We start from the raw sequence: 27,200 nt of genomic DNA, 5'->3' as shown, positions 1-27,200 counted from the left end.
TCCACCAAGCAACACAAAATCCACCCGATGGAATGAACAACAAATAATATGGTCGCATTTTGAACTCTTGCAACGATTACATAGAAGAATTCATGTATCAAAGAACATCAAATTTCCACCGTCTGCAGCGAAACAAAACAAAAACAAAGGGGCCTACTCGAGCAACATGGTTCCAAGCAGAGGTAGAGTGAATACAGCTATCGAAAAGGCACGATGAGTAAGCTTGATAGCTGAACTCGGCAGCAGCAGTGGACGTTGGCCCTCGTTTAACCCTTGGTCTGCCGGAGCGCCGGTGGAGACTGGTGAAGCTGCTGGTGGAGGAGCTACTTGTGGTGGCGGCGGTGGTGGTGCCGGTAAAAATGGAGCTGCATTATAAATAAGTTTCTAGGTTTGGAGGGATTTGAAGAATGAATATAAAGAAAAGAACCAAATGCGAATGTAGAGAGAGAGAGAGAGAGTCTCACGTAGCGGTGGAAGCGAAGGCCCGTTAGCAACAGGAGAACCTGTCAAACAACGTTCGTTAGCAAACACATTAAAATAGACTCTTACATAAATAAATAGTAGCAGGAAGTAATCTTGACACAAATGGCAACTCAACCTGGAGTTGGAAGTGTCGCAGATGTGCCTGCAGACAGCATAGATCGTCGTCAGCCGTTAATAGAGCACATGAAGAATGCAAAACACTTGTTTGCTTGCGTCTTCCGGCAGCCCAAGTGCCAGTGGTGCCTCGAGAAGAACAAAGACTACGTACCCGTGCATTCGAGGGGCACCGACATGGAATCGCACATCCTGGGTAGCGAGATGGACAGCGTCCGGTTGATGGGGAGGCTGAAGGGCACGTTCCCGGTGAGTATGAGGCAGGCGCAGTCTTTGCTGCTGCTGACCACGGCGCCCAGCGCCTTGCAACAGTCCTCCGTCGGCGACCCGCCGCCGTTGGTGCTGCCCGTTATGTAGTTGAGGCACGGGGTGAAGCTGGTGATCAGCGCCGCCGTGCACGCCGTCGTGATCTGGCCCGAAACCACCCGCACCGCCATAACCGCCGCCAGCAACAAGACGAAGCGCTTGGCCTTCTCCATGCTCTTCTTCCTCTTATTCTTCTCAGCAGTCGAAGCAGAGTGTGCGTGAGAGCCTTGAGAACTGACGGTGTGGAGGAAGGAAGATAGAAACCACGGCTTTCTTATAGTTTCTGTGATGCGGTTAGATTCGAAGGTGGGCGATAGTGTTTGCCAACCTCAGCTAACATCCATCGCCAGTAGTAGATTCTGTGATGTTGATTCCGCGAACAGCAAATCCAGCATGCACGTCACCATCCTGTGGTCGCCACCTGCTCCCACCTATTGCAGAGACGGATTAGGTAGGTGGTGGTGAAGCTGTGTATTTGCTGCTACCGAGGTTTGGATTAGGTGAGGTTGGCATGCGACCTTCGCAATGCCGTTTAACCACTGCTTGCCTTTTCCTCTGATGTGTACTTTTGTATACTCCTTGAGGCTCTCTCTCTCTCTCTATATATATATATATATATGGAGAGAGAGAGAGAGAGAGAGAGAGGTCGCCATCTTTTCTATTCTCATGGATGCAACCTCATCCTCTATTCTCAATGAAGGGGTCCCAACGATTAGGCTGAGGCCCATATGCTGCAGTCCGGGCCGATTACATATAAGTACCTAGATTTATATTTATATTTATATTTTTATAATAATAATAAAAAAAATTAATATTTCAATTGATGATGATGGACGTTGTCGGCGAGAAAGAGCTCCTCTACATCTATGTCGATGCCAATACAATTATTTAGTGACCCCTTCGTCACTCTATATATGTATCAATGTCGACGTAATTGTCGAGCGACAAAAGGGTGACAATACATATCCCGAACAACCCTTTTTTCACTTGATAATTGCATTAACAATAATGCAAGGTTGCTTGACAACTGTAGCAACATCGATGCAAATATAGAACGACCCTCAATATAATATAGATGTAGAATGGCGAAACAGTTACTTGGCAATTGCATCGACGTCACTCTTATCATCCACAAATAGATACCTGTGATCTCCAGTGACACTGTCCGCCACCATCGACATCATCCATTATCATCAACTAGAATATTGAAATCATATTTTTGTCCATTATTTTCATATTTCCGTCAATAAAACCGACGATATTATGGTAAATGAATCTAAATATTTATAATTATAAAAAAATTAAATATAAATTTCTTTAAAGTCTAAAGATTTGAATATTAACGAGGTCTAATTACTGTAATAGCCCTAAAAAGAATAGCAGGAGGAGGGCGGTGATGGCGGCCTCCGGTGTCAATGCGGCGAGGATCAAGTAGAGCGCGCGCTGTCGGGAAAACGGACATGGCAAAAGAAACGAAGGGGGTGTTTTTGTAAATGAAGGATGAGGAAGAATAAAGAAAACGTAGGCAAGCATTAAAAACGTTAATGCACCAAGTGATGAGGCAGGCATTTACCTTATTATTTGATCGTAGATGTCAACACAATTACTACGACCCCTAACGATGTCATTATTATTTGTAATTATAAAAAAATATAATTAAAATATTAATATTATTAATATTATTATTTATATATCATGATTAGAGTATTATCATTACCTTTTTATCTATATAAAACTGATAATATTAGAATAAACAAAATTAAATATTTTTTATAATTACAAAAAAATTAATATAAAAATTTTAAATATAAAGATCGTTAAAAGAGATTCAATAACCCTTGCTCTGTGCAAGGAAAGAACTGAACATAGTACCAAAAACGTTAGGATATAACCCAGCATATGCAAAGACAAACGGATAGACACATCTAACCACATTGGGAAAGCAGGCAATCTATAACTAAAATGCGACAAGATAACTTCAGGCCCATTATTTCCAATTCAGGGGATATTAAACAGCAAGAGGGACTTAAACTAGGACAGACTCGTGACGGCGTAGTAGTAAATGAAGCAGCAAGAGTAATGTGAAACTTATGGGAGAACAAGGAGAATGTACATGTTATCAGAAATTATTTACTGAATATGTTCTACGCAGACCCAAATGTGTTCTCCCCACTGTAACTCATGTACAGAAAACCATCCTCATCCTTGTTTTCCTCGTAGATCGCAGACATCAGGGAAGCTGCATAAAAATGACCGTCAAACTACATAGTAAAAATAACAAAATCAACACTAACGCTTTCACTCTATCTCACCAGTCGGCGGTAGTGAATTCTTCACAAAGACGAAGATGGCCTTTTCAGCACCGAGCTTAATCCTTTTGCGCACCACATAAACAAATTGTCCCACTGTGAGATCGGCAGGAACCAGGTACCTGCATCAGAGTTCTATGTCAACATCATTGTACAAAACAGCATTGTATCAATAAATCTCCAATAAGGTTGATAGCAATCGAAAATAATCCAGATTCGTGCAGCATTTAACTATTATGCACGAACAAGCAAATGGTCCACATGGATTTTTCTCCTATCTGTTATCAAACAACACATCCACACCATTGGGAACAAAGGTTACAAGTGTAATAACTTCTATATCCCTCTGAATGATCATCATTCAGAGACCAACTGGAAATTCTCCGCTTAAAGATATCTAATAAAAATTAGGCTTTTGATATATTCAGATTTGCAACAAACACAGACTATAGAGTTGCAGGGAAAACATTAAAACATAAACATCGCACATAGCGAAAATAACTGACATTCAAGCAGAAAAAAGACTGAACCTCATTGCCTAAAAATGTATTGTATGTATCTTCCTCATTGCCTAAAAATGTATCATAAGCATCTTCCTCTTTTTATCATTTCTTCCACTACATAAGTAGTGTAGCATTCCATATTTAATAAAAGGACCTATTGATGACGCCCATAATATCTGAGCAACAAGTGTTTATATGAATGGTGAGACTGATTATGGCAATGAAACAGGGTGACATAATACAGAAAATCCTGAAGGATTTCTCTACATGCACAATTCCATCAAGGTTAAACAAATGGTCATCCCAAATACAACTCCTAAAGAAGCCCAAAATAAAAAAATAAAAAACGAAAACTTCAAAATATTCCAACTATCCATGATATTGACATTCAACGTGGATGCTATCAAAAGCTCAATAAAAGATGGGATCCCAAATACTTTCCCCAGCATGAATTATATCTTAAATATACTTGTTAGTTGGATCCTAACTGATAAGCCTTCAATAGGTTAGTGGAGTCCTTGTAACTGCTATATGCCAAAAAAACACCGCAACGACCTAACTCAAGCCTATTCATTTATGGTTATTTGGTTGGTCATTAGTCATATACTGAGAAAAGATATAACAAAATACTTTGATTAAATATGAACAAACATTAAATCATATATAAATAGATTGAACTGTTGAGAGTTCATTACAGTGAGAACCGATCTGAGAGTTCTGACCTTTACCACATAGATAAGAAAGATATGAGAACAGCTAAGGGTTAAATCCTCATGGAGCTTTTACTGTCATGTAGGATATAGTTCCATTATTCATGTCATACCAAAATCAAATCATAATGAAGACAGTCTTGGCATCTATATTTCAAATCATATGGAGATGGTCAACATAATAATATTACTATGAATAACTAAGATAAATAAATTAAATGTGCCCATGAGGATAGAATCATATAAGGCACCGATGCAATGGTACATAGTGAAGAAAGAAATGGCACCAGAAATAGGAAATATAACATAATAGATGATGAATAACTAGAAGAGACAAATTATACGTATCCACATGGACAGGATCCCAACAAGGTACTGCTATGATGCCTACATGGTGCACACAAGGCAAAAGAAAAAAAAAAGTAGAAATAGGAAATATTATAACTAGGAACCCCCTCTCCTTGTACCCACATGAGATCACATATATTTCACAAATCAGCCACATTAGCACAATGCAAGTAGAGTCAATATACATGACATGTCATTAACACATCAGCATCAATTGCTACACAACATAAAATAAAATGTCAAACTTCAAAAGTCATAGATGATAAGTGTTAGTAAGTGAATGACATTAAACAAAATGTGGGTGTTCTAGAATAAATACATTGAGAAAAACAAGACCAGTGCAATTAAAAAGGGGAAAAAAAATAACACTGCATAATTGTATTTAACCTTCAGAATGTAGGAGAACCTTGTCACAGTCTTAATTTAGTTTAAAAAATACATCCCTTCAATATAGAACAAACAATAACAACAATTGATAATAAAAGATTCTATATATTCTATAAGACTTAATGGGTAACAAAAAGAATGTGTTAAAACACTAACTTCTTCTTGTCAATATCTGGTATATCACTTCTTTCAGCCTTCTCTACAATCACCTACATCAAATGAAAACTTAGACAACACAGAACAGAACAGAGACTGGTTACCTCGTGCATAATCAAAATGACATCAATTACTCACAGGAATCCTATCAGGATATTTCTCCCGGATACGAGCAGCCTCTGCTTGCCTCCTTTCTGTAGATTAGAATTTACATGGATAATGAAATAAAACAAACTTGATTCATCACGATCAAATTGAAAACATTAGAATGCAACCATACTAGATGCTAAAAGATATATGTGGCTTTAGAGAAAATAAATAGTAAGCTAAAACCCCATCAATTTGCATTTCCTTCCTGCTTCTCTAGAGAGCAAGCATATCTAGACCAGTTAGAAGTCTAAGGTCTACCATCACTTGTAATACCAAACACATCGATGCACAAAATTTTAGTATTAAAAAAAGTAACAAGCCATCAATTAAAGATGGGGAAATGTGGTGCAAACGATCTGTGTCAAATTACTAATATAATAAAAAGTGTTGCCTAAGTGCAGAGAACTGTCTTCTCAAGCCTTCTTCAAGTAAGAAAGAACAAGGACAACAAATTAAAAAAAAAAGATAAAAATATTGCAAAATGAGGAGAACATGAAATTTCCGAGTTAAAAAGGATCAAGGAATCGCCGGTTGGAAAATAAACATTAGAATCTAGTAAGATAAAAAAACAATGCAAACAAGAGAAAACCTAATATTGGAGTGAATAAAGATTATGAGATCACAGGATGGATACCAACTATCACAATTAAAAAAATTCATTAATAGAATATAGGTGAGAATCAGAGAAAACCATTTGAATATATAAGTCCAAAACCATTATACACAGATGGATCCACTAAACGTCTCCAATTTCATCGTGCAGCATCATATTCATGTTCTGAAAAAGAAAATACCAATCCCCATTCACCAGTTACTACCATTACCTACAAGATGTTGAACAACAAGACTTGTACACCGACATCAATATAATTCCCAAAACATGCACTATCCAATCCATGATCCCAATTTTTCAGGTCAACTTCAAATAGATCAAAAGAAACCTAGAAGAATCACCAAGAAACGATAAAACGAAGAGAAAATCATATTCAATCGAAAAACAATCTAATTCCAAATATCTCACGAAACAAGAAAGAAAGAACGGTTTCCAACCAACGTTAAGTACGATTTCGGCTGCACAAACCCTAATCGACTCATGTACTTTTTTCTCGATCAAACAAAGAAAGAAAGAGAAGGAGAACACAGACCGAGAGGATTATCCAACTTGAAGGAATTCTTCGCCATGGAACCCTCTTAGTCCTGCAATTCCACAAACAACCCGGCATTGCCATGTCAAGATCACGAAGTAAAGAAGAAACACAAAAAAAAAATCGAATGCTCGTCGAGCAAGATCGCGAATCAGACACGATTATCGAAGAAAGACGAGAGACCGGATCGATCGATCGGCCGGCCGACGGAAAGAAGAACCGAGAGTGGAATTGGGGGAAACGGAGAACAATTCTTGGGCTCGGCGGTGGGTTGAGGGTCAATTATAGGCGGAAGAAACCCATAAAGTGCCCTTTCCTCACATGCTGTTTCATACCCAACAACTACCCTATCCTTTATTGCAAAAGCTGGTGGTCCCTAACTATTTCTGCAAAGGGCAGCAGGTGCATCGATCTGTAATTATAAGTGGAAGTCCGTTATTGCCAGCGAATCCTTGGCGTGTTCCTTCTATATGTAGCCAATCACCGCCCGCAAAATTAGCTAGGCTACGGGGCCCATTATGTGGGGCCCGCGATCGACCCCGTCCGTCGGAAGCGGGTAATTCGTCGAGCCGGTAAACTAGAAATCCTTTTCTTTCTCGGAGTGTAAGTTCCAAGAAGAAACGGACGGGTTGTCGTCCACACCAACTCAACTACCTCCGCATGGTTGATCCTCACAGGTGGGTCCGGCATTTTCCTCCAATGATAATACAGGTACAATTCACGCAATGAACGCAAGACGTGAAGTTTATTTCTATAATGAATATTTGGTTCGTGACATCTCTTCATTACTCGATCGATCATTAAAACAAATATAATGGATGTCAAATAATTGCTAACTTATGCAAAACCTCAGGATAATAAAATGATGCATTCATGAATTCTTCCTTTCGTGTATGTTAACCCAAGGCATAAATAATGCAAGAAAAATATCATTCATATGATTAAATCAAATTAGTACAAACATCAGTATACGTATTCATAAAAATCAAGACACCAAAAATAATATTATGGCTTTTTACTTTTCTACGTGTACGGTCTGTGTTCGTGGGTTGTTTTGGGCCGGCTCGAGCTTTAACCAATTGACCCGAGCAGCGAACAGACCAACCAAACCAAATCTTGTCCCTTGTTCCCGTTCCCTTAACGGTTTCTACCCCAATTTATTACCCGGTCGTTCACCCGCCTGGTTGTCCACACACTCGTGGGGTCTCACAGAATTACCAATCAAAAGGGAGGTAGCACGGACAGGTACAAGAAAGTAAGAAATAAATGTCCTGGCCGTGAAATTATCCGTGGCCAAAGTCTCGCTTCGGTGTAACTCGAAACCGTACCCGCGTTTAGTGGGACCCACCGTTTGCTCACGGACATTCAATGTGGTAGAATCTGACCGTGAAATATCTAGGTCGAAATCCTTCCATCCGTATACCGAGGAGTTGGAGGGAAATTGGAAACAGAGATGGCTAATAATATTTATTTCATTTTTATACGAGCCCGAAAAAAAAAAATAAAAAAATAAAAAAAATATAAAACTTGTTTTATAGCTCCAAAGACACACACCCAAACTCCCCCATCGCCTCTTCGAGAGCTCGCTCTCCCTCGTCTCCGCTTCGATCCAGCTACCCCAAACCCCAATCGATCCCCTCGGCTCCGTTCGCCTCCATCTATTCCTCTCGCAACCTGCTCCAATTCTTCAAAATCTCCATCTCTCGTAGGAGGTATGCTGGATTCGCTCTCCTTGGTCCCCTAAGTTTCAATTTTGTGTTGCTGTTCTGGGATCAGAGGCGCGCTGGTCTTTTACTAGATCCATACGGGATGGATGGTGACTGGGGATCTTTTTTTCTTACCGTGGATTCCGTGGCGCCATCGGTTTGGGTTCGTGCTTTGGATTAGGAGTGACTTCTCTTGGTGAAGGGATATTGGTGTTTCGTTGCTATGTCTTCGGTGGAGGAGGAGACGGTTGCTATGAAGAGGGGGGTCGCGAACGGGGTTTCTGCGTCGAAGGAGGTCCGTGAACGGAATCGGCAGAAGAAGAGGCGGTTGGTTTTGAGCGATTCGGATTCAGACGATTGTTTGTTTTCTCTAAGCAAGGTGGATCACAGGACCGATCAGAACGGAGACAGCTCGAGCATCGGTGAAGACAATGGCGTGGAGCAGATGGAAGAGAAAGGCAAGGTTGAGGTAGAGAATAAGAAGAGGGTTTTAAGGCCAGATTTCATGAAGCGAAATGAAGAGCTCATAGTTTCTGACAAGAAAGAAGTTACCAAGCCAGAGTTGGAAAGAAGGAGTAGGGAGCCAGCTGATGCCAAAGTTCCTGCAAAGAAACTGGAAATGGATTTTTCAGAACGAGGAGGAGGCAACAATTCTGAAATATCAAAAAGAAAACTGTTGCATGGTCGAGATGACACAAATGATATGGAGGCAGAAAAAGATGTAGGTTCCAAACCTCTAGATCCCACGAGCATCAAGAGGGATGGGTTGATGGAGAATGACACGGAGACAAACTCTCCCAGGACTAGCAGGAGAGAAGCTGAAAAAGACAAGCCAATAGAGTCATCAGGTAATCAAACACTTCGTATGAGACATAATAGCAGCAGTTCTGCTAATGAAAAGAGAGCAGATACTGCCATGTCACAATCCAAAGCTGGTGTTCTGACGTTGCAAGGGAAAAATGGTGTCTTGAGGGTCTCACCAAGTAACAAAAGGGCAGATGGGCTGAAGAACCATTCTAAAAGGAAAGATGAGGAAAAATTAAAGGCTGTAGGCTCTCCTAAGGATTCCGCCCGAGGTATACCAAAGAGACCATCTCTTTCTCCAGATCAAAGAGTACATGGAAAATCAAGTACAGGAGCTACATTCAGTAAGTATCAATCAAGAAAGGCAAAAATTGACAAAACTGAGGAAATTAGATCCAGTAGACGAAAAACAAAGCCAGTAATTGTTTCTCCGAAAAGAGAAAAAAAAAGAACGGATAAGCTGAAGAGCAGGACTAGTTTGAAAATAAAGAGCAGATCCAGCTCAAAAGCTGCTTTTATTGCAAAACAAAAATTAAATAAAGCAAGTGTAGCACGCAGCACTGAAAAACAGAACCTCAGGGATCAGATAAAAAACATACTTCTTAATGCTGGTTGGACAATAGATCTGAGGCCAAGGAAAGGCAGAAACTATGAAGATTCTGTTTATATTCCTCCTGAAGGAAAAAGTGGTTATTGGTCAATTACAAAGGCTTATGCTGCATATCAGGAACAACTGAACAGGGCATGCAATGAGAGGGGCAAGAATTCTTCAGGAAGATCCTCTAAAACATCTTCTGGCAGTGACTCTGTCGTACCGATGGAATCCTTAGATATACTAAAGAGAATTGTTAACAAGAGAGGGAGGAGGGAAGAGCTCAAGGAAACTCAAAGGGGCAAAAAGAAAGTAAAGAGAACTTCTGACATGAGGCATGCTAGACATCAAGACACTCAGGATAAGCTTGATGATAATAGAGGCAGAAAGAAGTCAAACAGTGCCTTGCCCTCAAACATGAAGATTGCTGTTGGTTCCACTGTTCTTAAGCATGTTCAAAAAGGAAGAAACAAACAGAGAGGATGCACTCTGTTGGCTCGTGGCAGCAACCAGGAGGCAGAAGCTGAAGATAATGATTATGTTCCATACATGTGGAAAAGGACAGTTCTCTCGTGGATGATAGATATGGGTGTCTTGACCATAAACGGAAAAGTGAAATACATGAACCAGAGAAAAACAAAGACAAAGCTGGAAGGCCGGATAACAAGAGATGGTATTAATTGCAGTTGCTGCAGTAAAATTATTCCTGTGCCAAAGTTTGAGCTTCATGCTGGAAGCAAACTTCTCCAGCCATCACAATATATATTTCTGGAAGATGGAGGAGTTTCCCTGTTGCAGTGTCAGCTTGATGCATGGAAAAAGCAGGATGAGTCAGAACGCCAAGGATTCTACTGTGTTGATGTAAGCGGTGATGACCCAAATGATGATACTTGTGGCATCTGCGGTGATGGTGGTGACTTGATCTGTTGTGATGGTTGTCCTTCAACATTCCATTTGAGTTGTTTGGGCATTGAGGTGCGTCAAATAGAATAACAGTAGTCACTTACAGTTTTGGAACTTCTATTCATATGTCATTGCATTTTGAAATTTAAAAGGGTCAGTCATGACTTCTTCTCTTTTGATCCTTTATTTATGGTACCTTTTCTTGATTTTCACTGACTTGGTGGAGGTTGGAGATAAATGAATTTAGTGGCCGTGGTACCTTGTGCAAAGCTAAGGAAAAAAAAAATACTTTGCAGTAGTATAGTGTCTAAGTCATGCTACATTATTACTGTTACATTTTTTATGCTTCACATTTTTGCATTGGCAGCCCGGTCCTCATACTGGGAGCCTGGTCTTCTGGTATATGCTTGCCTGGCTCAAGTAATTTATGTCTCTTTTGCAGAAGCTTCCTCCTGGAGATTGGCACTGTACAAACTGTTGCTGCAGATATTGTGGGGGTATCTCTACTGATGCCACCCGAGAAACGGATGGAACAGTTTCTTCGTTACTCTCGTGCCACCAGTGTGAGGCAAAATGTACAGATCTTGCAATTGCTCTTTGGATATTATTATTTTTATATTTTTTTAAATTTCAACCTTGATAAGGTTTACATAGTGATGAAACTTCTTGTTTTGCATTTTGGGTTTTCTAGACCACAAAGGCTGTGTTCCTGATGCAGAATCTGTTTCTGCCATTACCAAGAATTTGGGCATGTCTTTTTGTGCCCAAAGTTGCAGAAAGGTATAATTGGTAGCTTTTTAAAATTTTCAACCAGTAGCATTATTTGAGATTTGGTAACTCTATCTTGTTTTTATATTTAAATTTATTTCTAGATGATTCAGAAGGCATCAACAAGATCTTGTTTGTGTAAAGTTACTAACCTGCACATGCTTAATTTATACACATAATTTAATTAGATCAAATATCTATTTTACATGCCTGGTTCTCTGTCAATTAGGTATATTCTTGTTGGCTATCAAGTTCTAGTTTCTTTTCAAGTAGATATTGTTATGTGCTTTCAGATCAGCAAGCATATCAACAGTATGCTCTACAGATATGAGGAGCTTTTTTTTAATCTATAATCTCCTACATATCTCCATTTTGGATGAGCAATGACCGTTCTTGCACTTAGGGCATGCTCATGATGTTGTTCAATTGAGACTCGATGTCAGTTGTTTGAGTAACATAAGTAGCTTCCCTGGGAAGAGTTAGGACAGCATTGATCTCTCTGTCCAAAGCCCGATCTCATGCACAAGGTGAATTACATCTTTTCGTCTCCACAAATCTGATGATAACTAGATTTTTTAGCATCAAATCGATGCTTGTTCCAACTCAAAAGATCCACACACTTGCAGGTTTTACAGTGTATGTGTCACATTGAATACAAACTATTGGATGTTTGGTATTTAAAATGGGTTGTGTCTTTATTAATGATAATATTAAGAAATATAAGAACTATGAGAGAGATAGAAAAGCCTTGAAGACTTAGTAGTTTAAGAGCTTTGATAAGAAGTAATACATTGAAAATAAACTTGTCATAAGTCATAAAATTGTAACTCTTAAGAGTTAATTCACCTTTGTATGACAAGATGTTATTTCCTCTTTCATCAATTTTATAGATTTTGCAAGCAATTTCTTTTCCTTCCTCCTGAAGCAAACAAATAATAAGTTTTGTATTTCATTATTTTAACTTAGGACCACTTAAGCCAACTTTGCTATTAGCCATGATATTTCCATAAAGAGTTGTCATGATATGAACTAAGAATGTTGTTTACAGGTTGGATGAAATGTGTGCATCTGTTCTTTTATGCTGTCTTTTCCTGGAAAATTACCAATTATGTTTGAGAAGTGGCTAACATAAAATGTAGGAACCAAGAAAAATATAAGCTTGATGCTTGCTTTAGATAACTTGTATATAGACCAACGTGTGGGCATTAATTGACTTTGTTGTAATGTTCTGAAGCAGCCATGTTTGTTCAGTGGTGATATGATCTTGATTGATATTTCTAAGTTCATGTTAGAGACGGTGACATTAAGTTCGTGTAAACTTCTGTTGGAACAAATGACTCTTATGAAGCTTTGTTTTTCTAAAAATCTTCTAGAAGTTAATCACTTAATTGTAAATATCTAGCTTGTGCATCTATTAGCCTTTTAAGATGAACCTATACTACTTTTCATTGCTGCAGGTTTTCAAACGATTGCAGAAGATTCTTGGGATCAAGAATGACTTGGAAGCAGGATTCTCATGGAGTGTTATTAGGCGTTTTGATGAGGATGCTCCCAAAACACCACTGAAGTCTCATTTAATTGCTGAATGCAACTCGAAGGTTGCTGTTGCCCTTGCAGTTATGAACGAGTGCTTTCTTCCGATTATTGACCAGAGAAGTGGTGTTAACCTGATTCATAATGTTGTGTATAACTGTGGGTAAGCATCTATCAGATTTCCTTACTTTAGAACTTTGAAGCCATACCTGTTCACCAACAATGATCTAGTATGCTTCTAACTTCTACGATCAAATGACAGATTTAAAGCATATTTATAGAAATGTGTTGGCTTTTAATTTGGAACTTGTAGAAGATTACTGGAAGTTATTCCTATTAAAGTTCTTAATCTTGGTCCGATACCAGTTATGGTAATTACTGGCCTGATCACCAATTAATGAGTAAAGAAGAAAGGAGGAATAAAGGCATGGCCTTTTTGTTTTCTTGAAACTAACATACATTTTTCGCCTATGAAAGGGCAATGCACTTCCCCATAGAAAACTATTTAAGGTCAGCCATTGGTACTTACAGCCTTACTAGATCTTCATTCATCGGAATGCCTCGGAGGGCCAATTTATACTTATGCTAAAGTTAATTTCTTTATTTTTTGACTCTTCTAGTAACTAAATATGGTTTACTGATGTTTTTGTTTTACAATGCAAACCTATTAGCTAAATTTATCCTTTTATTTTTTCAAATTTGTAGATCAAATTTCAATCGGCTGAACTATAGGGGTTTCTACTCTTTTATTTTGGAGCAAGGTGATGAAATTATTTCTGTGGCATCTATCAGGTACATGTCTTGTTGTCTGTGTTAAATTGAAGATATCTTGATGGATGATTACTTAACTTTGTTGGCATCTGGTTTCATGAAAAGTCATTGGGTCAGATTTAGTACCTTAGGTTCATTCATTCTGTTGTGTAGGTGGGTTGTTAAATTAATCAGCAATTCTTCATCCTTCCTGCATTTGTTATGAGAAATGAAGATCTTCCTTCTTAAATAAGAGTTATTAGTGGAGGTGACTGTGATTCATCTGCACCTGCAAACTGATGTCCCAAGGCTGTCATAGATATAGTCAAAAGCTCCACTTATCTTAAAATGTAAGCAGGACATGTTATGTTTCAGTTGAAACTTGAAAGACTGCAACTAATCATGCTCTATGTATTCCGTTCCACTATGTCAAAACACCTAAGACGACTTCCATACTTATATTTAATATCTAAAATCAAGATTCAAGAAAGGCATTCAGCCCAGTTCGAAACCTTTTTTTCTTTTTTCCCTTTTTTAAATTTGGACAGAACTGATTTCAGCTGTCAACAGCTGCTGGCTATCAATAAGAGGTGTTTAGATGGCAAAAAAACATTAAGGATTTTCAGGGAAGCTGCTATTAAAAGTTTTCCCTTCTCTCTCTATTGCTGCCTCATTCACTTTCTCTCATCATTGCTACTACCTTCTCCTCGTGGCAACATTTCCCTCCTACAGTATGTGTAGCCATCTCTTCCTCCTTTTCCTTTATCTCCTCATCCTTCCCTCCTCCCCGCTTTCTCGTTGGTCTGTGTCAGGGGTGTATCTTGTGTCAACACACATGGTATCCCAGGAATCCATAGCGGTCCAGCCAGGGATCGGTTCAAGTCTTAGACTGGAATTTGGGACCTTGGTCTAGATGTCTATATTTCTTCACCTAATATTCTTTTCCTTTCTTCTATCTTCTCTTCCATTCTCTTCCTTTTTCTGCTTTCTTTCGCCCTTCCTGATTAACCTCTCTTTAGGCTACTCTATGCCAAACCATTCAGTTCCTTATCCTGAACACCCACTACCTGTGAGTGTCGTGGCTGGCCATTTGCCTTCTGGCTTCCCATTATCAAGTGTCAATCACGTTTGGACATCCATCACCTCCATAAATGGCATTAATCAAGTACTGCCGTTGGCTAAGAAATCAGGTTCATAGTTAACCTTCATCTTCCTCCTCTTCCCTCTAGATTTTACTGCCATCACTTCTGTTCTTTCCTATGCATGATGGCAGGTTGTAATGGGTTAGTTTTGGGTACATTGGACCTTTTTATAGAGTGTTGACTTAGAAGCCAAACATTCTTACCCAACTACGGCTAATTGTTATACCTTGTTTATATTCTAATAAGACTTAGCTAATGTTTTCTAAAAAGTAATTAAGTAGAAAGTTTGATCTAAACCATAAGTTTTCTTTAGATACTCAAATCTTTAATCAGGATGTTATTTCCTTTTAATGTCTTCATCTATAGATCTTTTTTCTTTCATCTTTGTTTTTGAAGGTCTAGTGATTTTATTGTGTCAAACAGAATTCATGGAACTAAGCTGGCTGAAATGCCTTTCATCGGGACGAGAAACATGTATAGACGCCAAGGGATGTGCCGTCGGCTTCTAGATGGAATTGAATCAGTATGTTAGCTTGATTTTTTTATTTTCTAGCTTTTTAATATTGTTTTGAAGATACAAAATTGTGATTGTCTTGTTCTGTCTTTTTGTCAACACATTCAGATTCCAAATATATTTTGACAATACTAAATACAAATCATTATTGGCAAGCAGTACTTGTTTCGTTTTGTGGCATCTTATGTGCTACTTAGCTATTTAATTTAGTTTGTTTGCTCAAAAGGATAAAAAGAAGGATGGCTAAATGCACAAAGCTCCTTTCAATGTGAGATATGGGAAGAGATATGACCTGTCTGTATTCAGCTCCATGATTTCTGATTTACCAATGAATTTATTCTCATTACTTAAAAAAAGTTTAGACATGCTGCAAGCTAGAGGCCAACTTAGGCCATGTAGGCTATTGTCCACTGTGATCCAGTATATAGCATCTGCCTGCAAGGAAGCGGAGATTTCTGTTTCACTTTTCAACTATCTTACAAGTATCATGGTCTTTACAACTGCCTTTATATGCATGTGTAAAGTTATAAACCAATTTGTCACTTGACAGTAGTCATTTATAACCTCAATTGAAGATCTACAGTTATAACAAGTGGTTTAAGCCTTCATTGAGAACTCATGAAAGTGTTTTTCATAAAACATTTTAGTTTTTTTGGTTTATATTGTTTTGGTCATAATATTAGTCTAGTGTTCATACAATTTTGATGGCTTTATTGCTTTAAATTTAGGTGAAGATTGGTGATTTTATTTTCTTTGAGCCACTATTTAAAATGCATGTGCATATGCGTGGATACTGTTTGATACATGTAAGATGCATATTATACTGAAGAAAAACACAGCATTTTATATAAAGCATTCAGGTCTGTATCCTGCAGTAACATCATTTTTTTTCTATATATCTTATACGAACTTCACAAAGCTCGCGAAGTCTATCTACAATCTTATCAAAGCTTGGGTAAGTCTTAGGAAATTTAATACTGTTTTTTTTCACTTAGGGTATGTACCGGTCTGATAGGGGACTGGTATGAGTGGTCTATACTGATCTATCGGTACATCCTATCGTATCATGTGTCGGTACATCAGTTTGTACCATACTGATGGCTGGTCGGTATGTTGGTATGGACCGATAAGACGAACCATGATATGTACTATTGGGTAAGCATGTTATTTGCATTTGCACTTTGGTGAGTCATGAAAAGAAATTTTTGATACAGCATAAGAAGTTTGAGCAATCATATAAGGGCATTCTGGGAAGGAAAAATTCATATGGCAGAATTTTGCCTCTTCTATATCAAAGTTGATTGTACTTTAAGATAATGTGCTGGCATTTCAGAAAAATAAATTGGAATAAAATATATTGCTATTTTATGTGGTACTGTTGACAATGAAATTTCTTTATCCTTGTGCTAAATCTTTATTAGCCTAACCATTTATGATGTGCAGAAAATTATTACTGAAGAATTTTGAACTAACAACCTATTTTGTTTGATGCAAATTCTTGCATGGGCTTTCTGTAGCAGCATGTAATAGTTATTATGGTACCAATTCAAAGATTAGTTCATTTTCATTAATTAGGGTAAGTCTAGTTGCTTGTCAATTTCTTAGACTTCCTCTGTGGTTGATGACTTTATAATCATCTATGTTGTTTGATGTGACAGATTGATGTTATTTGTCTATAGAAAATCATTTTTGATTCATTAAGGATGCTAAATATCATTTACCAAGATTAAAATTCTCATCCAATTGATATTTCTGTACTGAACTGACACAAAATATTTATGTTCTTAAGAAATGACATTGCAACAGTACATATGGACCATCTGAAATTGGGGTGACGTCTGTTGTGCACATGTATTTTGACCAGTGACTTATTTGAGCTTGTTTTCTGCTTGGGCATTTTTAGCAATGCATGTACAGTTAGCTTATTCATAATTATTGCTGTAATTTAATTGTTTTCGTAATTTATTTCTCAACATTTCAATTGTTATTTCTTTCTTCTTGCTTCTTTTGCAATAATTTGTTCTCATTTTCAGGCCCTCTTCTCTCTTGATATCAAAAAGCTGGTTATACCTGCTATTTCTGAACTGAAGGACACATGGTCTAATGTATTTGGCTTTAAACCTCTTGAGGTTTCACAAGAATTAGAAGTTAGATCCATAAAAATATTGGTTTTTCCTGGTACTGGTTTATTACAGAAGCCACTCCTGAAAATGCATTCTTCTGTACAATATTCAGCTGTCGATGGAGGTGCGTGATGAATGCTATTAATAATTTATAACTATTATTTTTATAACTCCCTTTCATATTTCTTGTTTGTGGTTTATACAGTTGATAATGACATCAAACATCAGCATCAGACAATATCAACTCATATATCATCTGAGTTCTCATCTATTGAGCCCAACCTCCATATTCCTGGTCAGGATGTTGTCCATTGCATAAATCCAAATCAAGATGCAGAACCTAGCTTGTCATCTTCTAGAGTTTCACCTGATTCTTCTGATTCTCCTCGACCCAATTGTAAATTTCAAGAAAACAAGATTTCGGAGACTGCTGGTGATTTATGCATGCACAATTTTCCTGGGGGAGGTTTATCAGGTTCTCATGATGAAGATAAATGTCAAGTTGATTTTTCAACTAATCAACAAGCTGAGTTGATTAGTGAGCTAACTTTTTTTGATAGTCAAGAAGGGGAAAATGTAGAAGCTAATCCATCCGCCGATCTGCAAGAATGTGATTCTGTTTCTAAGCAGAGTTATCCGGATGGTTTTGCCTCTGATACTAAAAAATCAGGATCTGCTTCTCTTAGCATGCATTCCACAGAATTTAACTTGTTGCAACATAAATTGGAGGATCATTGCACTCCTCTAGGTATTGATACTTTCACATTGAAACAGAATGTTAGGATGAATGTAGAACTTCCACTAGGCTCCTTGGAGTCTACATCAACTCCTAGTTTTCAATGTCATGTGACAACCAAAGCTCATTCTCCAAATTCATCAGAGAGCAATGACCAGGTATCTTCTGAATCTGCCCATGATGCAAATCATTTTGAAAAATCTCTTATGGTGCATTTAGAGCCATGCTTTCTGTTAAGCAGCATTTGTAAGGTGAAAGCTAAAGATTCCATCCTTGATCCAAAGTCCTCTGTAAATGATGGGAACTCAGAACCTTATGCTTTTGAAATTGTTAAAAGATGTCTGAATGTTGCTGCTACAGAAGAAAGTGGGGCTTTTTACTCAAGTGCTGCAGTTCCTGATTCTGATGAAAATGCTAGGTTTTCTATACAGCAAAGTATTTTAGACACAGTTTACGTAACAAATGGTACTGTTTGTGAATCAAACTTATCTTGTGTTGTTAAGAGCTGCAGGATACCAAGTGAGACTAACCATTCTCACATGGCTTGTTCTGGGATGGTAGATGCAGATATCCATGATGTTCAGCCTAATTTAACACCTATCAATTTCGTTGCTGCTGATATTTTGGACAAGTCTCATCATATTTGCAATGAGTTCACAAATGGAACTGAAAGTAAAAAATGATGAGGTATCCTTTGTCCAATGTATTGATGATTGTAGTCTTCATGATGATTCTGTGGACATAAAGAAGTTTGATTTAGGTTCAGAACCTTCTTAATGGCTACTGATAAACCCTCTGTGGCTTAATCCCAGCAGAACATCTGTTTACTGGTGTTGCTGGGTTTCCTGTTGGGGATGATATTCATATGATACACAAGGTTTTTCTGAGGCAAGATGCACAAGGTTGTTAGTGGACCCCGCAGGTTGCCAGTTGTGTACTGGAGAATTATTTTGTTGATTCATCTTGTAAATAGTAAAGGCCTTTAAAATCATCCAAGCCCCTCTATTGTGAGTTAGAAAGATTATCTTAAAGGAATCTTATCATCTGAGCATGGTGAGAATGGTGTGTTATTTTTCACATGAAGTATATGGTGATCTATTGCATAATCATCGTCAGTTTCAATCAACATTTCGCTGAGTTACCATTGAGTTTCTAACAGAAGTGCAAAATGAAGTAAAGTAACCTAGTTTTGGTATGTATGCTGTCTTCACTTCTATCTTTCTCCAATTTATTTTGAACTCTGATGATCTGCTCTTAGTTACAAATCTAATGATGGAATTGACATTGAAGTTTTGCAACTTATACTCACTGCAAAATCAATTTTGGCTGTTAACTCTTGCTGCTAGTTGATGAGATGTTCATAATTTCACTATTCATGATGTATGTTCTTGTTGCTACATCTATATGCTGTAGATTAGTACTTGCCGCGAACACCTTGCATCATATAATCATAATCTCAATTATTGCATGTGGCTAGATGTCCTTTGCCCTCATCACCATAAATTGATTGCCCCATCAATTATAGTTGATCTGGTCGCTGCAGGTCATACTTGTCACTCGCGGTAGCAAGTTCGCAGACCTAGCCTCCAGGATTGCAACTGTCATCATCTGGTCATTTCTGTTCTATTCATCCACAGCTTTGAACAGTCTCTCCGACACCTTTCAATCCTTTTGTGTTTTCTTGTAGCCAATTTATCCACTAGATTAATTCTGGTATTTCCAGAAACTTGGTTTTGAGCCTAAGATTGATGTTATTATACTTGCTGATGGATGTAGATGAATTGGAGTGCATGAATTTAAGGGATTCTAAAACTTAAAGGAAGGTTCAAATAACAATCTCGTAGTTGTGTAAGATTTGAGTAATGTATCTAACTCAAGGGTATGTTTGTTATAACTTCTGTGAGGTTTTGGTTGGGAAATTGAGGGCCGCAATATGTTATTTCTAATAACATGAAGTTCCATTTTAATATTAGAAAGTGTTCTTTGAACAAAATGTACTTGATAGTTCTGATTATTCGAACGTTGAAAGTTCAATACAGTGTATCTTCTTGTTGGGCATTTCTTTCTAGTTATTTTGTTATCTTATGCAGATATTAGTTAAATTTGTCTTTATTTGTTGAGATCACCCAAGCTTTGACCTTTTTTTGTCCAACTATGAAGCTGCATCATTCAGTCAAATCTGCCCCTTCCTGGGTTGGTTGTGGTTGGTCATCAACTTAATGCTGTTACTAGTACATTCCAACTTTAATAAAAAACAACTGGATCTAGTTGAAAAAGGGAATAAGTTTTTTCTACAGCTCTAGTTGGTTCAGAATTTTCTAGACTGCTGTGTGGTGGTTTATATTTTTTTTAACTAGTTTTTCCCCTGTCAAAATTGATTAACAATGGTTTGTGAAGATCAACATACAAAATCTGGGTCCTGTCATAGGACTGGTAAGGTTCCATCATGGATCAATATGCTAGCACTCAGTACGGATTAGTACTGTTCAGAATGAAGAGAAACAGTAATAAGAGGGGATGATAAAGAGAAGAGATGGAGGAAGACGACTGGTAGAGAGAGGAGGAAGAAATATACCAGTAGGAGGATGAGGAGAAAGGAGCGGCATGGTATGGCAAAGGCAGTGGTGGCCAAGGAGGGGGGAAAGAGTGTGTGAGAGAGTGCATGAGAAAGGCAAGAGAGAAATGGAGAAAACAAATGGCAATTTAAAGGTACAAGGCAATAAGTTAAATGCCCAACACAATTCTGTACCAGTTTGTTTACCATTTGGTAAGCAAGGTACGTGAGCTTGCCAGGTGTAATAGTCCAAACTGGACCAAACTATACTGATGGAGAACTATTGAGTCTTACAAAGGATTACAGAAAAATTTATTCTAGGCAAATATATCAATAAAAAATCATCAATTAGTTGACCTAGAAATTCTAACAGTTAGGTTGAAAATTGAAAAGTCTTTTGGTCTTTCTAGGGACTCCCTTTGTATTAAGTGCACTCTTGTATTAATTGTGTTGATATACTATTTAGGTATCCTAGAAGTTACATTTTGGATTTTTAAAAGACATACTAATTCCGTAGGAGATTACTCTTGGAAATCATTGGCTTATTAATTGTTTCAAGGCTTCTAAACCCCTATATATAGTGGAACTTGTTAATGGATCAAATATTTTCAGATTTGAATGAAAAGAATTGCATCTTCTCTAGTCTTTTATTCTCTTTTGTTATCTCACACTTCTCTCTCTACTTCCCTATTCTGTTCTACATCAGTTCGGTATCAGAGGATATCAACAAACTTGCCTTATACCCCATTAGGTTCCAACTAGCATCAAAAGGTTCGATCAACACTCAAGGATCCTTGCACCTCCAATGTCAACCCCTTGCGTGTGGAGTTGGTCCTTAGGGTGACTGTCCCATGTGGAATTGGACCATATAACTCTTATTATCGAGTAAAATTTTGAAAACTTTACTAATATTTTTTATTGGATTGAAAAATTGTATATTTCATCGGATCATAATTTTCATCACTTCTCCCCTTGTTTTCTTCTTCTTCTTTTTTTCTTAAATTTATCATCTTCCCTCACCCCTTTAGTTGCAACTACAGTACTACTAAAATTTGAACCCTTGAAAGTTATAAAAAAAAAGACAAAAAGTGAAAAAAAAATGAAAACCATTTGAAACTTTACATTTCTATCTTGTGCATTACAACAATTAATAATCTCATTACCAAAAAGTAATTTGTCAATAGCATTAGAATCATGACTTGACGAGGTGAAAAGCCAATCAATCATGATGAGTCCCTAAACCAACAGAGTGAGGTAGACCAAGCTAGCAGATCATGACACAATATTGAATTAGTTATGTGACCAAATAACTCAAGTCGTAAGAGCTTTCTAACATTTTGAAAAACGACCCAAGAATGAGGAGATTGATGAGCCGATTAGTTAACATGTCTATTCTCCCCAATTCGTAGCTTCAAATTAAGGAATTTTACCTACTTCCCAAGCCCTAGTTTAAACAAATCCTAGGTCCACCTATAGGGCACCTATTCACAATCATGCTCCAATAATTCCTGATGGTCAAGCTTTTGACCTTAATGATGAATTCCTAGAACCTATAGAAATCCATAAACCTGAGTAATGGGCCAACAAGTTCGACTTGCTGACAATATGTGAGAAATGGCTAGAAGAGTTAAAGTGGATGTGTTGGACTTTGACAGTAGGTTTGACCCTGTGTTTGTTGACCGGTTATATAGCATGGAAGACTACTTTGAGTGGTATGGAATGATTAATATTGAATGTGTACGATTTGCAAAAATAAAACTAATAGGCTCTGTTTGGAAATATTGACAACATGTCCAACGTAATCTCGAACACCGTCGAGAGCCTCTCATCACTCAATGGGAAGTCATGAAATAAAAACTTTTAAGGAAAAATATTTAATAACCTACTTTCGAAGCCAATTAGTTGAAAAATTGTTAAACCTTAAATAGTTGAATTCTAGTGCGGTAGAGTATTTGCCCCAATTTAAGAAACTTTTACTTAGGTGTGAAATAGAAAAGGACCAAATTATCATTGTTCGGAGATTTGTTTATGGGTTGAGGTTTGACATCCAACTGGAAGTCTCCCTTAGTTTCCTTAACACCATGGAGGAAACTTCCCAATGAGCCCTTGAGATTAAGGACATCAAATCTTATCCAATTCGTCAAGCATCGTCTCAGTTTCTTGACAATAGAACTATTACCCAATCTACCCCAAATAGTGGCTCTATCAAGTAAAAAATCCCATGAATTGTCAAACTCATTCAACTACTGATTCTCAAACTAGTTCGTTTTCAATCTAGTGTTATTATTACCATAATAGAGGTCACTTGGCCTCTCGTCCTCAATGTACCCTTACCTTAAAACAATAACCAAAGGATCAAATCGAGGGAGTAAACCAAGTAGTTGAATCGGAAGCCTACTTAGGTGACGAAAACGAACTAGTAATTGAAGGTGCTCATGTTAATGTTGTTTGCATAATTCTCTCTACTGCTAGTGATTCCAATGAATGGAAGAAGATAAGTATCTTCCATACTTTTATTCGAAGCATGAAAAAACTTACAAATTGGTTATTGATGGGGGTATCACACTATCACTATGAACGTAGTCTAAAATTTGCTATCAAGAGATTAAACATTAAGGTAGAGTCACACCCGATTCCATTCAAACTAGCTTGGGTTGAAAAAACCACACTTCCCGTGACAGAGAGATGCCTAGTACCCATTAAAATGGGTAAGATGAGATTTACTGTGACGTTCTACCATTAGATGTTGCCTACAGTCTTTTAGGTCGGCCTTGGTTGTATGACCTTGATGTTACCAACCATGGAAGAGAAAACACCTGTCTTTCCATACAAAGGTAAAAACATTATTCTGCGACAAACAAAACTGTCAGAAAAGGTCAAATCAAGAACATTCAAATCTCATCCACAAGCCCCAACAACCAAGGGACTTCACTTATTGGATCCTAAATCTTTTGTAATTAAGCTTTGTTCTGGTACTCAAAATAAAGCTGTTGATGTCTAGACTTTAGTCACATATATCGAGAAGTCTAAGATGGAAACCGTCATGAACATACGAACTTCATTCCTAAGGGTGGTAACCTTTTTCGATCCACTAGATTGTGTATTCCTCGATCCTCCCTTCGAGACATTTGTTTGGGAAATGCACGTGGGTGGATTAACATATCACCTAGGTCAAGACAGGACCATTGCATTAATCGAGGATAGATTTTATCTGTCTTCCTTAAAGCAAGATGTTGCTCGAGTGTGTCGGAGTGGCACTTGTCAAATTGTCAAAACTCGCAAACACAATACTAGCATATACACTCCATTACCCATTCTGTAATTACCATTGCAAGATGTGAGTTTAGATTTTGTTCTTAGGCTTCCCAAAATAGCCTGTGGAGATGACTTTGTTCTCGTTGTTATTGATCAATTTTACAAAATGACTCACTTTATCTCATGTGACAAGACCAACGACGTCTCACATATTGCTAAATTGTTATTTCGAGAAGTGGTTAAATTACATGGCTTGCCTTAACTATGGTATCTGATAGGGATGTGGAATTTATCAACTTTTGAAAAACTGTGGAAACTGTTTGACATAACATTGAAGTTCTCTTTAGCCTTTTACCCCCAAATTGATGGTTAAACTGAGGTTGTTAACCATTCCTTGAGAATCTCCTTAGATGTTTAGTTGGGGAGAAACTCGAAAAACTGAGATTTAACCTTACTCGATGCAAAATTTGCATACAATAACCCAGTCAATCTCTCCACTAGAAAAAGCTTATTTCAAATTGTCATCGATTATACTTTAGATTAGTTGGTCTAAAAATTCCAAGTCACATTTTAGATTTCTAAAAGATATACTAATTCGTTAGGAGATTACTCTTGGGAATTATTTTCTTCATTAATTATACCAAGGCTCCTAAACCCATATAATAGTGAAGTTTGTCAATGGATCAAACATTTTCAGACTTGAATGAAAATATTTGCATCTCCTCTAATCACTTACTCTCCTCTCTTATCTCATACTTCTTTTTCTTTTTCTTACCCTCTCTTTCTCTCTACTTCCCTACTTTGTTCTACATCACATACATATACCACAAGGTTCATGCTCCGATTGGTTGTCGGACTAGTAATTATTGACGTGAACCCCTTGGTCAATATATATATGGTTTCACCATTTTGAAGTTGAGTTTTTGTGTAAGTACTTGTTGAGTCCCATTGCCCTTTTATTACCACTCTTTTGGCAACATTTTGTTAGTATACACATTTCATTTGTAGGTTCTACCTTGCCAAAACTGTAAGCGAGGTTGTTTCACTAAAGTCATTTCTGATATTTATACAAATGGGCTTTCTACTGCATTGTTCATTTTTCAGTAGATGATTCATTTTTGAGCATTACTGTAGTCAAAATAACTTTTGCAAATTCCTGGTAATTTTAGAAAAGTTGTTGGGAGCTCATGCCACCTATTTCCATTTCTTCACTTTGAGATGCATGAACATTAGATTTACTCGTTGCAACTTTTTAGAACCCAGATTTATCATTATTCATATTGTTGAATAGGCGGTTAAAAAGACTGACAAGCCAATGTTCATCAAGGACTTACGATAGTTCCTACTCATGTACAGAGCAGATTCAGTTGGAATAATCAATCACCACATCCGGCAGGCTTTTCTCTGCCATGTATAGAAATCGTAAGCTTGTTTTGTTTGCTCATGTTTCATCACTTTGACCGACACGGTTAAACCTATTATTGAATCTTCGGAAATTTTTGGAGGCTTTGGATGGAAGTTTTAGATGCACCATGAATGTACAGAATCATGATAATTTTTATGGAAGTAGCTAGCCTTCTTAATTTCCAGGCATGACCAAGTGCTGTGAACAGGAAAGTTTTGTTGACCATGTAAAATGGTTATTCTCTTTTTTGTATATGTATATATTGGCAACTTATCTTTGTTTTCCATCTTCTGTTAGTATGAGTAGTGATAGCTTTTTGGTCATCGTTTTATTTAATTTACAAATTGGTTTCCTTGCATCTTTTATTTATTCTATTATTATTTTTGGATAAATGTTTCTGTAAGATGGATGGAGTTGTTTCCAGGTTATCGAACTTATTATCGACCAAAGTTGGTTTGCTTGTATCTTTTATTCAGAGATGTTTAGGGGGGCGTCTTTTAAAATGTTTATCTGCATAGATAGAAAAACATAAAGGAAAATTGTTTGGCTAAATGGGTTTCATGAGATTTTTTATTTCTAACGTTGAATTGTCGTGTAAAGGTGGCAGCTAAAGAAGCAGAAGCCGTGTGTTCAGATGCTGCCCTGCTGGTTTGCCTTAATCCTTGTACCGATGCCAGCGCCAATCACTCAATTTTTTGCTGACAATTACTCATAAATTATAATATATTCGTATTCTTTTCCTCAGACTTTGTCATGTGGGTTGATGTCTGCCTTCCTCACTGACTCTGTTGGTGGTTTTAGAACAGATGGGTGTAGGAACAACTATATTTCCTATTAATGGCTAAAAGGGATAAATTTGTTGTCGTTATATTGAAATATAATAAATTTGAATTTAAATATTCAATAATTTATTAAAAAGAAAAATAAATTTACTATTCCATGTTGTTGCCATTCTCAGAGGAAAATTTATAATGTTTATGTCGTTACATTTATAAATGAATATGGTTATGCTTTATTTACAAAATTATGCGATGCAAAAGGAATTAAAAAATATTTATCATATTGTTGATTTTTTCTTTAATGCAGAGTGAGAGGTTATCTGCTACTTATGCAATGGGGGAATTACTTCATCAAGGACCTGATTTGGCGAATCAAAGGAATGGTCTCCACAATGAATCAACGCGGATTAGGAATACTGCTATAGCGCTGACTAGGGTTTGGTATTCTTGTCAAGTTAGTTTAGGTCAATTAGGAAACAGGTAGCATATGGTGGTATACCCAATTATGCTTTAATGGCTTTAACGAGGGGTAGACGGAGACAAAGGCACGACCCAAAGGGACGATCAGATCTATTAAAGACTTGGCAGAGTGAGAATGGGTGAAACTAAATATCCGTAGAGATCTAAGGTACGTCCAAAGTCTCCTCTAAGTGTCTTTAGAAGAAATAATAACTATCAATTCGTCACTAAAGGCGATTGTGTTTTGTCTTCTTCATCTTCTAGTAGAGTATTGGAGGTGTTGCTAGCAATTGATGGGCAAATTTTGAAGGTTCTTTTTCTTAATTCCAAGGCACTAATGGGTAACAATGAAGGTCATTTTCAGGTCATTTTCCTTAATGGGATTTATAGGTATCAGCGAAGATCAATACCCAACTACCCCATATTTTCCTTGCCAATACTTTTAGCTCCATCTCTCACCCAATTACCCAACACAGGGTACTTTTCTCTAATTGACTACATATTTTGGGGTCCTAAGAATTCTTGAGTTTTTAAGTGTGACATATTTTAATAAATCTTTTTTTATG

The 27,200-nt window shown here is 37.4% G+C and overlaps 3 protein-coding genes across 7 annotated transcripts; 1 reads left to right on the top strand and 2 right to left on the bottom strand.

Moving 5' to 3' along the window:
* Positions 1 to 33: 33 nt before the first annotated feature.
* LOC135612079 (non-specific lipid transfer protein GPI-anchored 20-like) lies at positions 34 to 1,161 on the bottom strand. The gene is made up of 4 exons (XM_065107852.1): positions 752 to 1,161; positions 599 to 625; positions 465 to 503; positions 34 to 365 (listed from the first exon to the last, which is right to left on the bottom strand). Exons 1-4 carry the CDS (start codon positions 1,074 to 1,076, stop codon positions 154 to 156), a joined length of 603 nt encoding a protein of 200 aa, XP_064963924.1. The 5' UTR covers positions 1,077 to 1,161; the 3' UTR covers positions 34 to 153.
* A 1,676-nt stretch (positions 1,162 to 2,837) lies between these two features.
* On the bottom strand, positions 2,838 to 6,902 carry LOC135612078 (autophagy-related protein 8C-like). Of its 2 annotated transcripts, none has more exons than XM_065107850.1 (6): positions 6,795 to 6,902; positions 6,612 to 6,663; positions 5,455 to 5,510; positions 5,317 to 5,369; positions 3,216 to 3,334; positions 2,838 to 3,142 (listed from the first exon to the last, which is right to left on the bottom strand). In XM_065107850.1, the coding sequence occupies exons 2-6, from the start codon at positions 6,646 to 6,648 to the stop codon at positions 3,048 to 3,050; spliced, it is 360 nt and encodes a 119-aa protein (XP_064963922.1). In that variant the 5' UTR covers positions 6,649 to 6,663; positions 6,795 to 6,902; the 3' UTR covers positions 2,838 to 3,047. The 2 variants fall into 2 exon arrangements, with proteins under 2 accessions (XP_064963922.1, XP_064963921.1); XM_065107849.1 differs by having other exon boundaries at positions 6,769 to 6,901.
* A 1,256-nt stretch (positions 6,903 to 8,158) lies between these two features.
* Positions 8,159 to 26,924, top strand: LOC103983787 (uncharacterized). 4 transcript variants are annotated; one of them, XM_018826604.2, is made up of 10 exons: positions 8,159 to 10,688; positions 11,059 to 11,191; positions 11,308 to 11,396; positions 12,842 to 13,080; positions 13,623 to 13,709; positions 15,233 to 15,332; positions 17,357 to 17,570; positions 17,652 to 19,374; positions 25,283 to 25,413; positions 26,483 to 26,924. In XM_018826604.2, the coding sequence occupies exons 1-8, from the start codon at positions 8,541 to 8,543 to the stop codon at positions 18,863 to 18,865; spliced, it is 4,224 nt and encodes a 1,407-aa protein (XP_018682149.2). In that variant the 5' UTR covers positions 8,159 to 8,540; the 3' UTR covers positions 18,866 to 19,374; positions 25,283 to 25,413; positions 26,483 to 26,924. The 4 variants fall into 4 exon arrangements, with proteins under 4 accessions (XP_018682149.2, XP_018682151.2, XP_009399342.2 ...); XM_018826606.2 differs by lacking the exon at positions 25,283 to 25,413; XM_009401067.3 differs by lacking the exon at positions 26,483 to 26,924 and having other exon boundaries at positions 25,283 to 25,719.
* The last annotated feature ends 276 nt before the right edge of the window (positions 26,925 to 27,200 follow it).

The sequence above is a fragment of the Musa acuminata genome, chromosome BXJ2-5, assembly GCF_036884655.1.
Source record: "Musa acuminata AAA Group cultivar baxijiao chromosome BXJ2-5, Cavendish_Baxijiao_AAA, whole genome shotgun sequence".
Classification (NCBI taxonomy): Eukaryota; Viridiplantae; Streptophyta; class Magnoliopsida; order Zingiberales; family Musaceae; genus Musa; species Musa acuminata.
The sequence above is the reverse complement of the archived record's forward strand: the minus strand, read 5'-3'. Positions and strand labels throughout refer to the sequence as shown.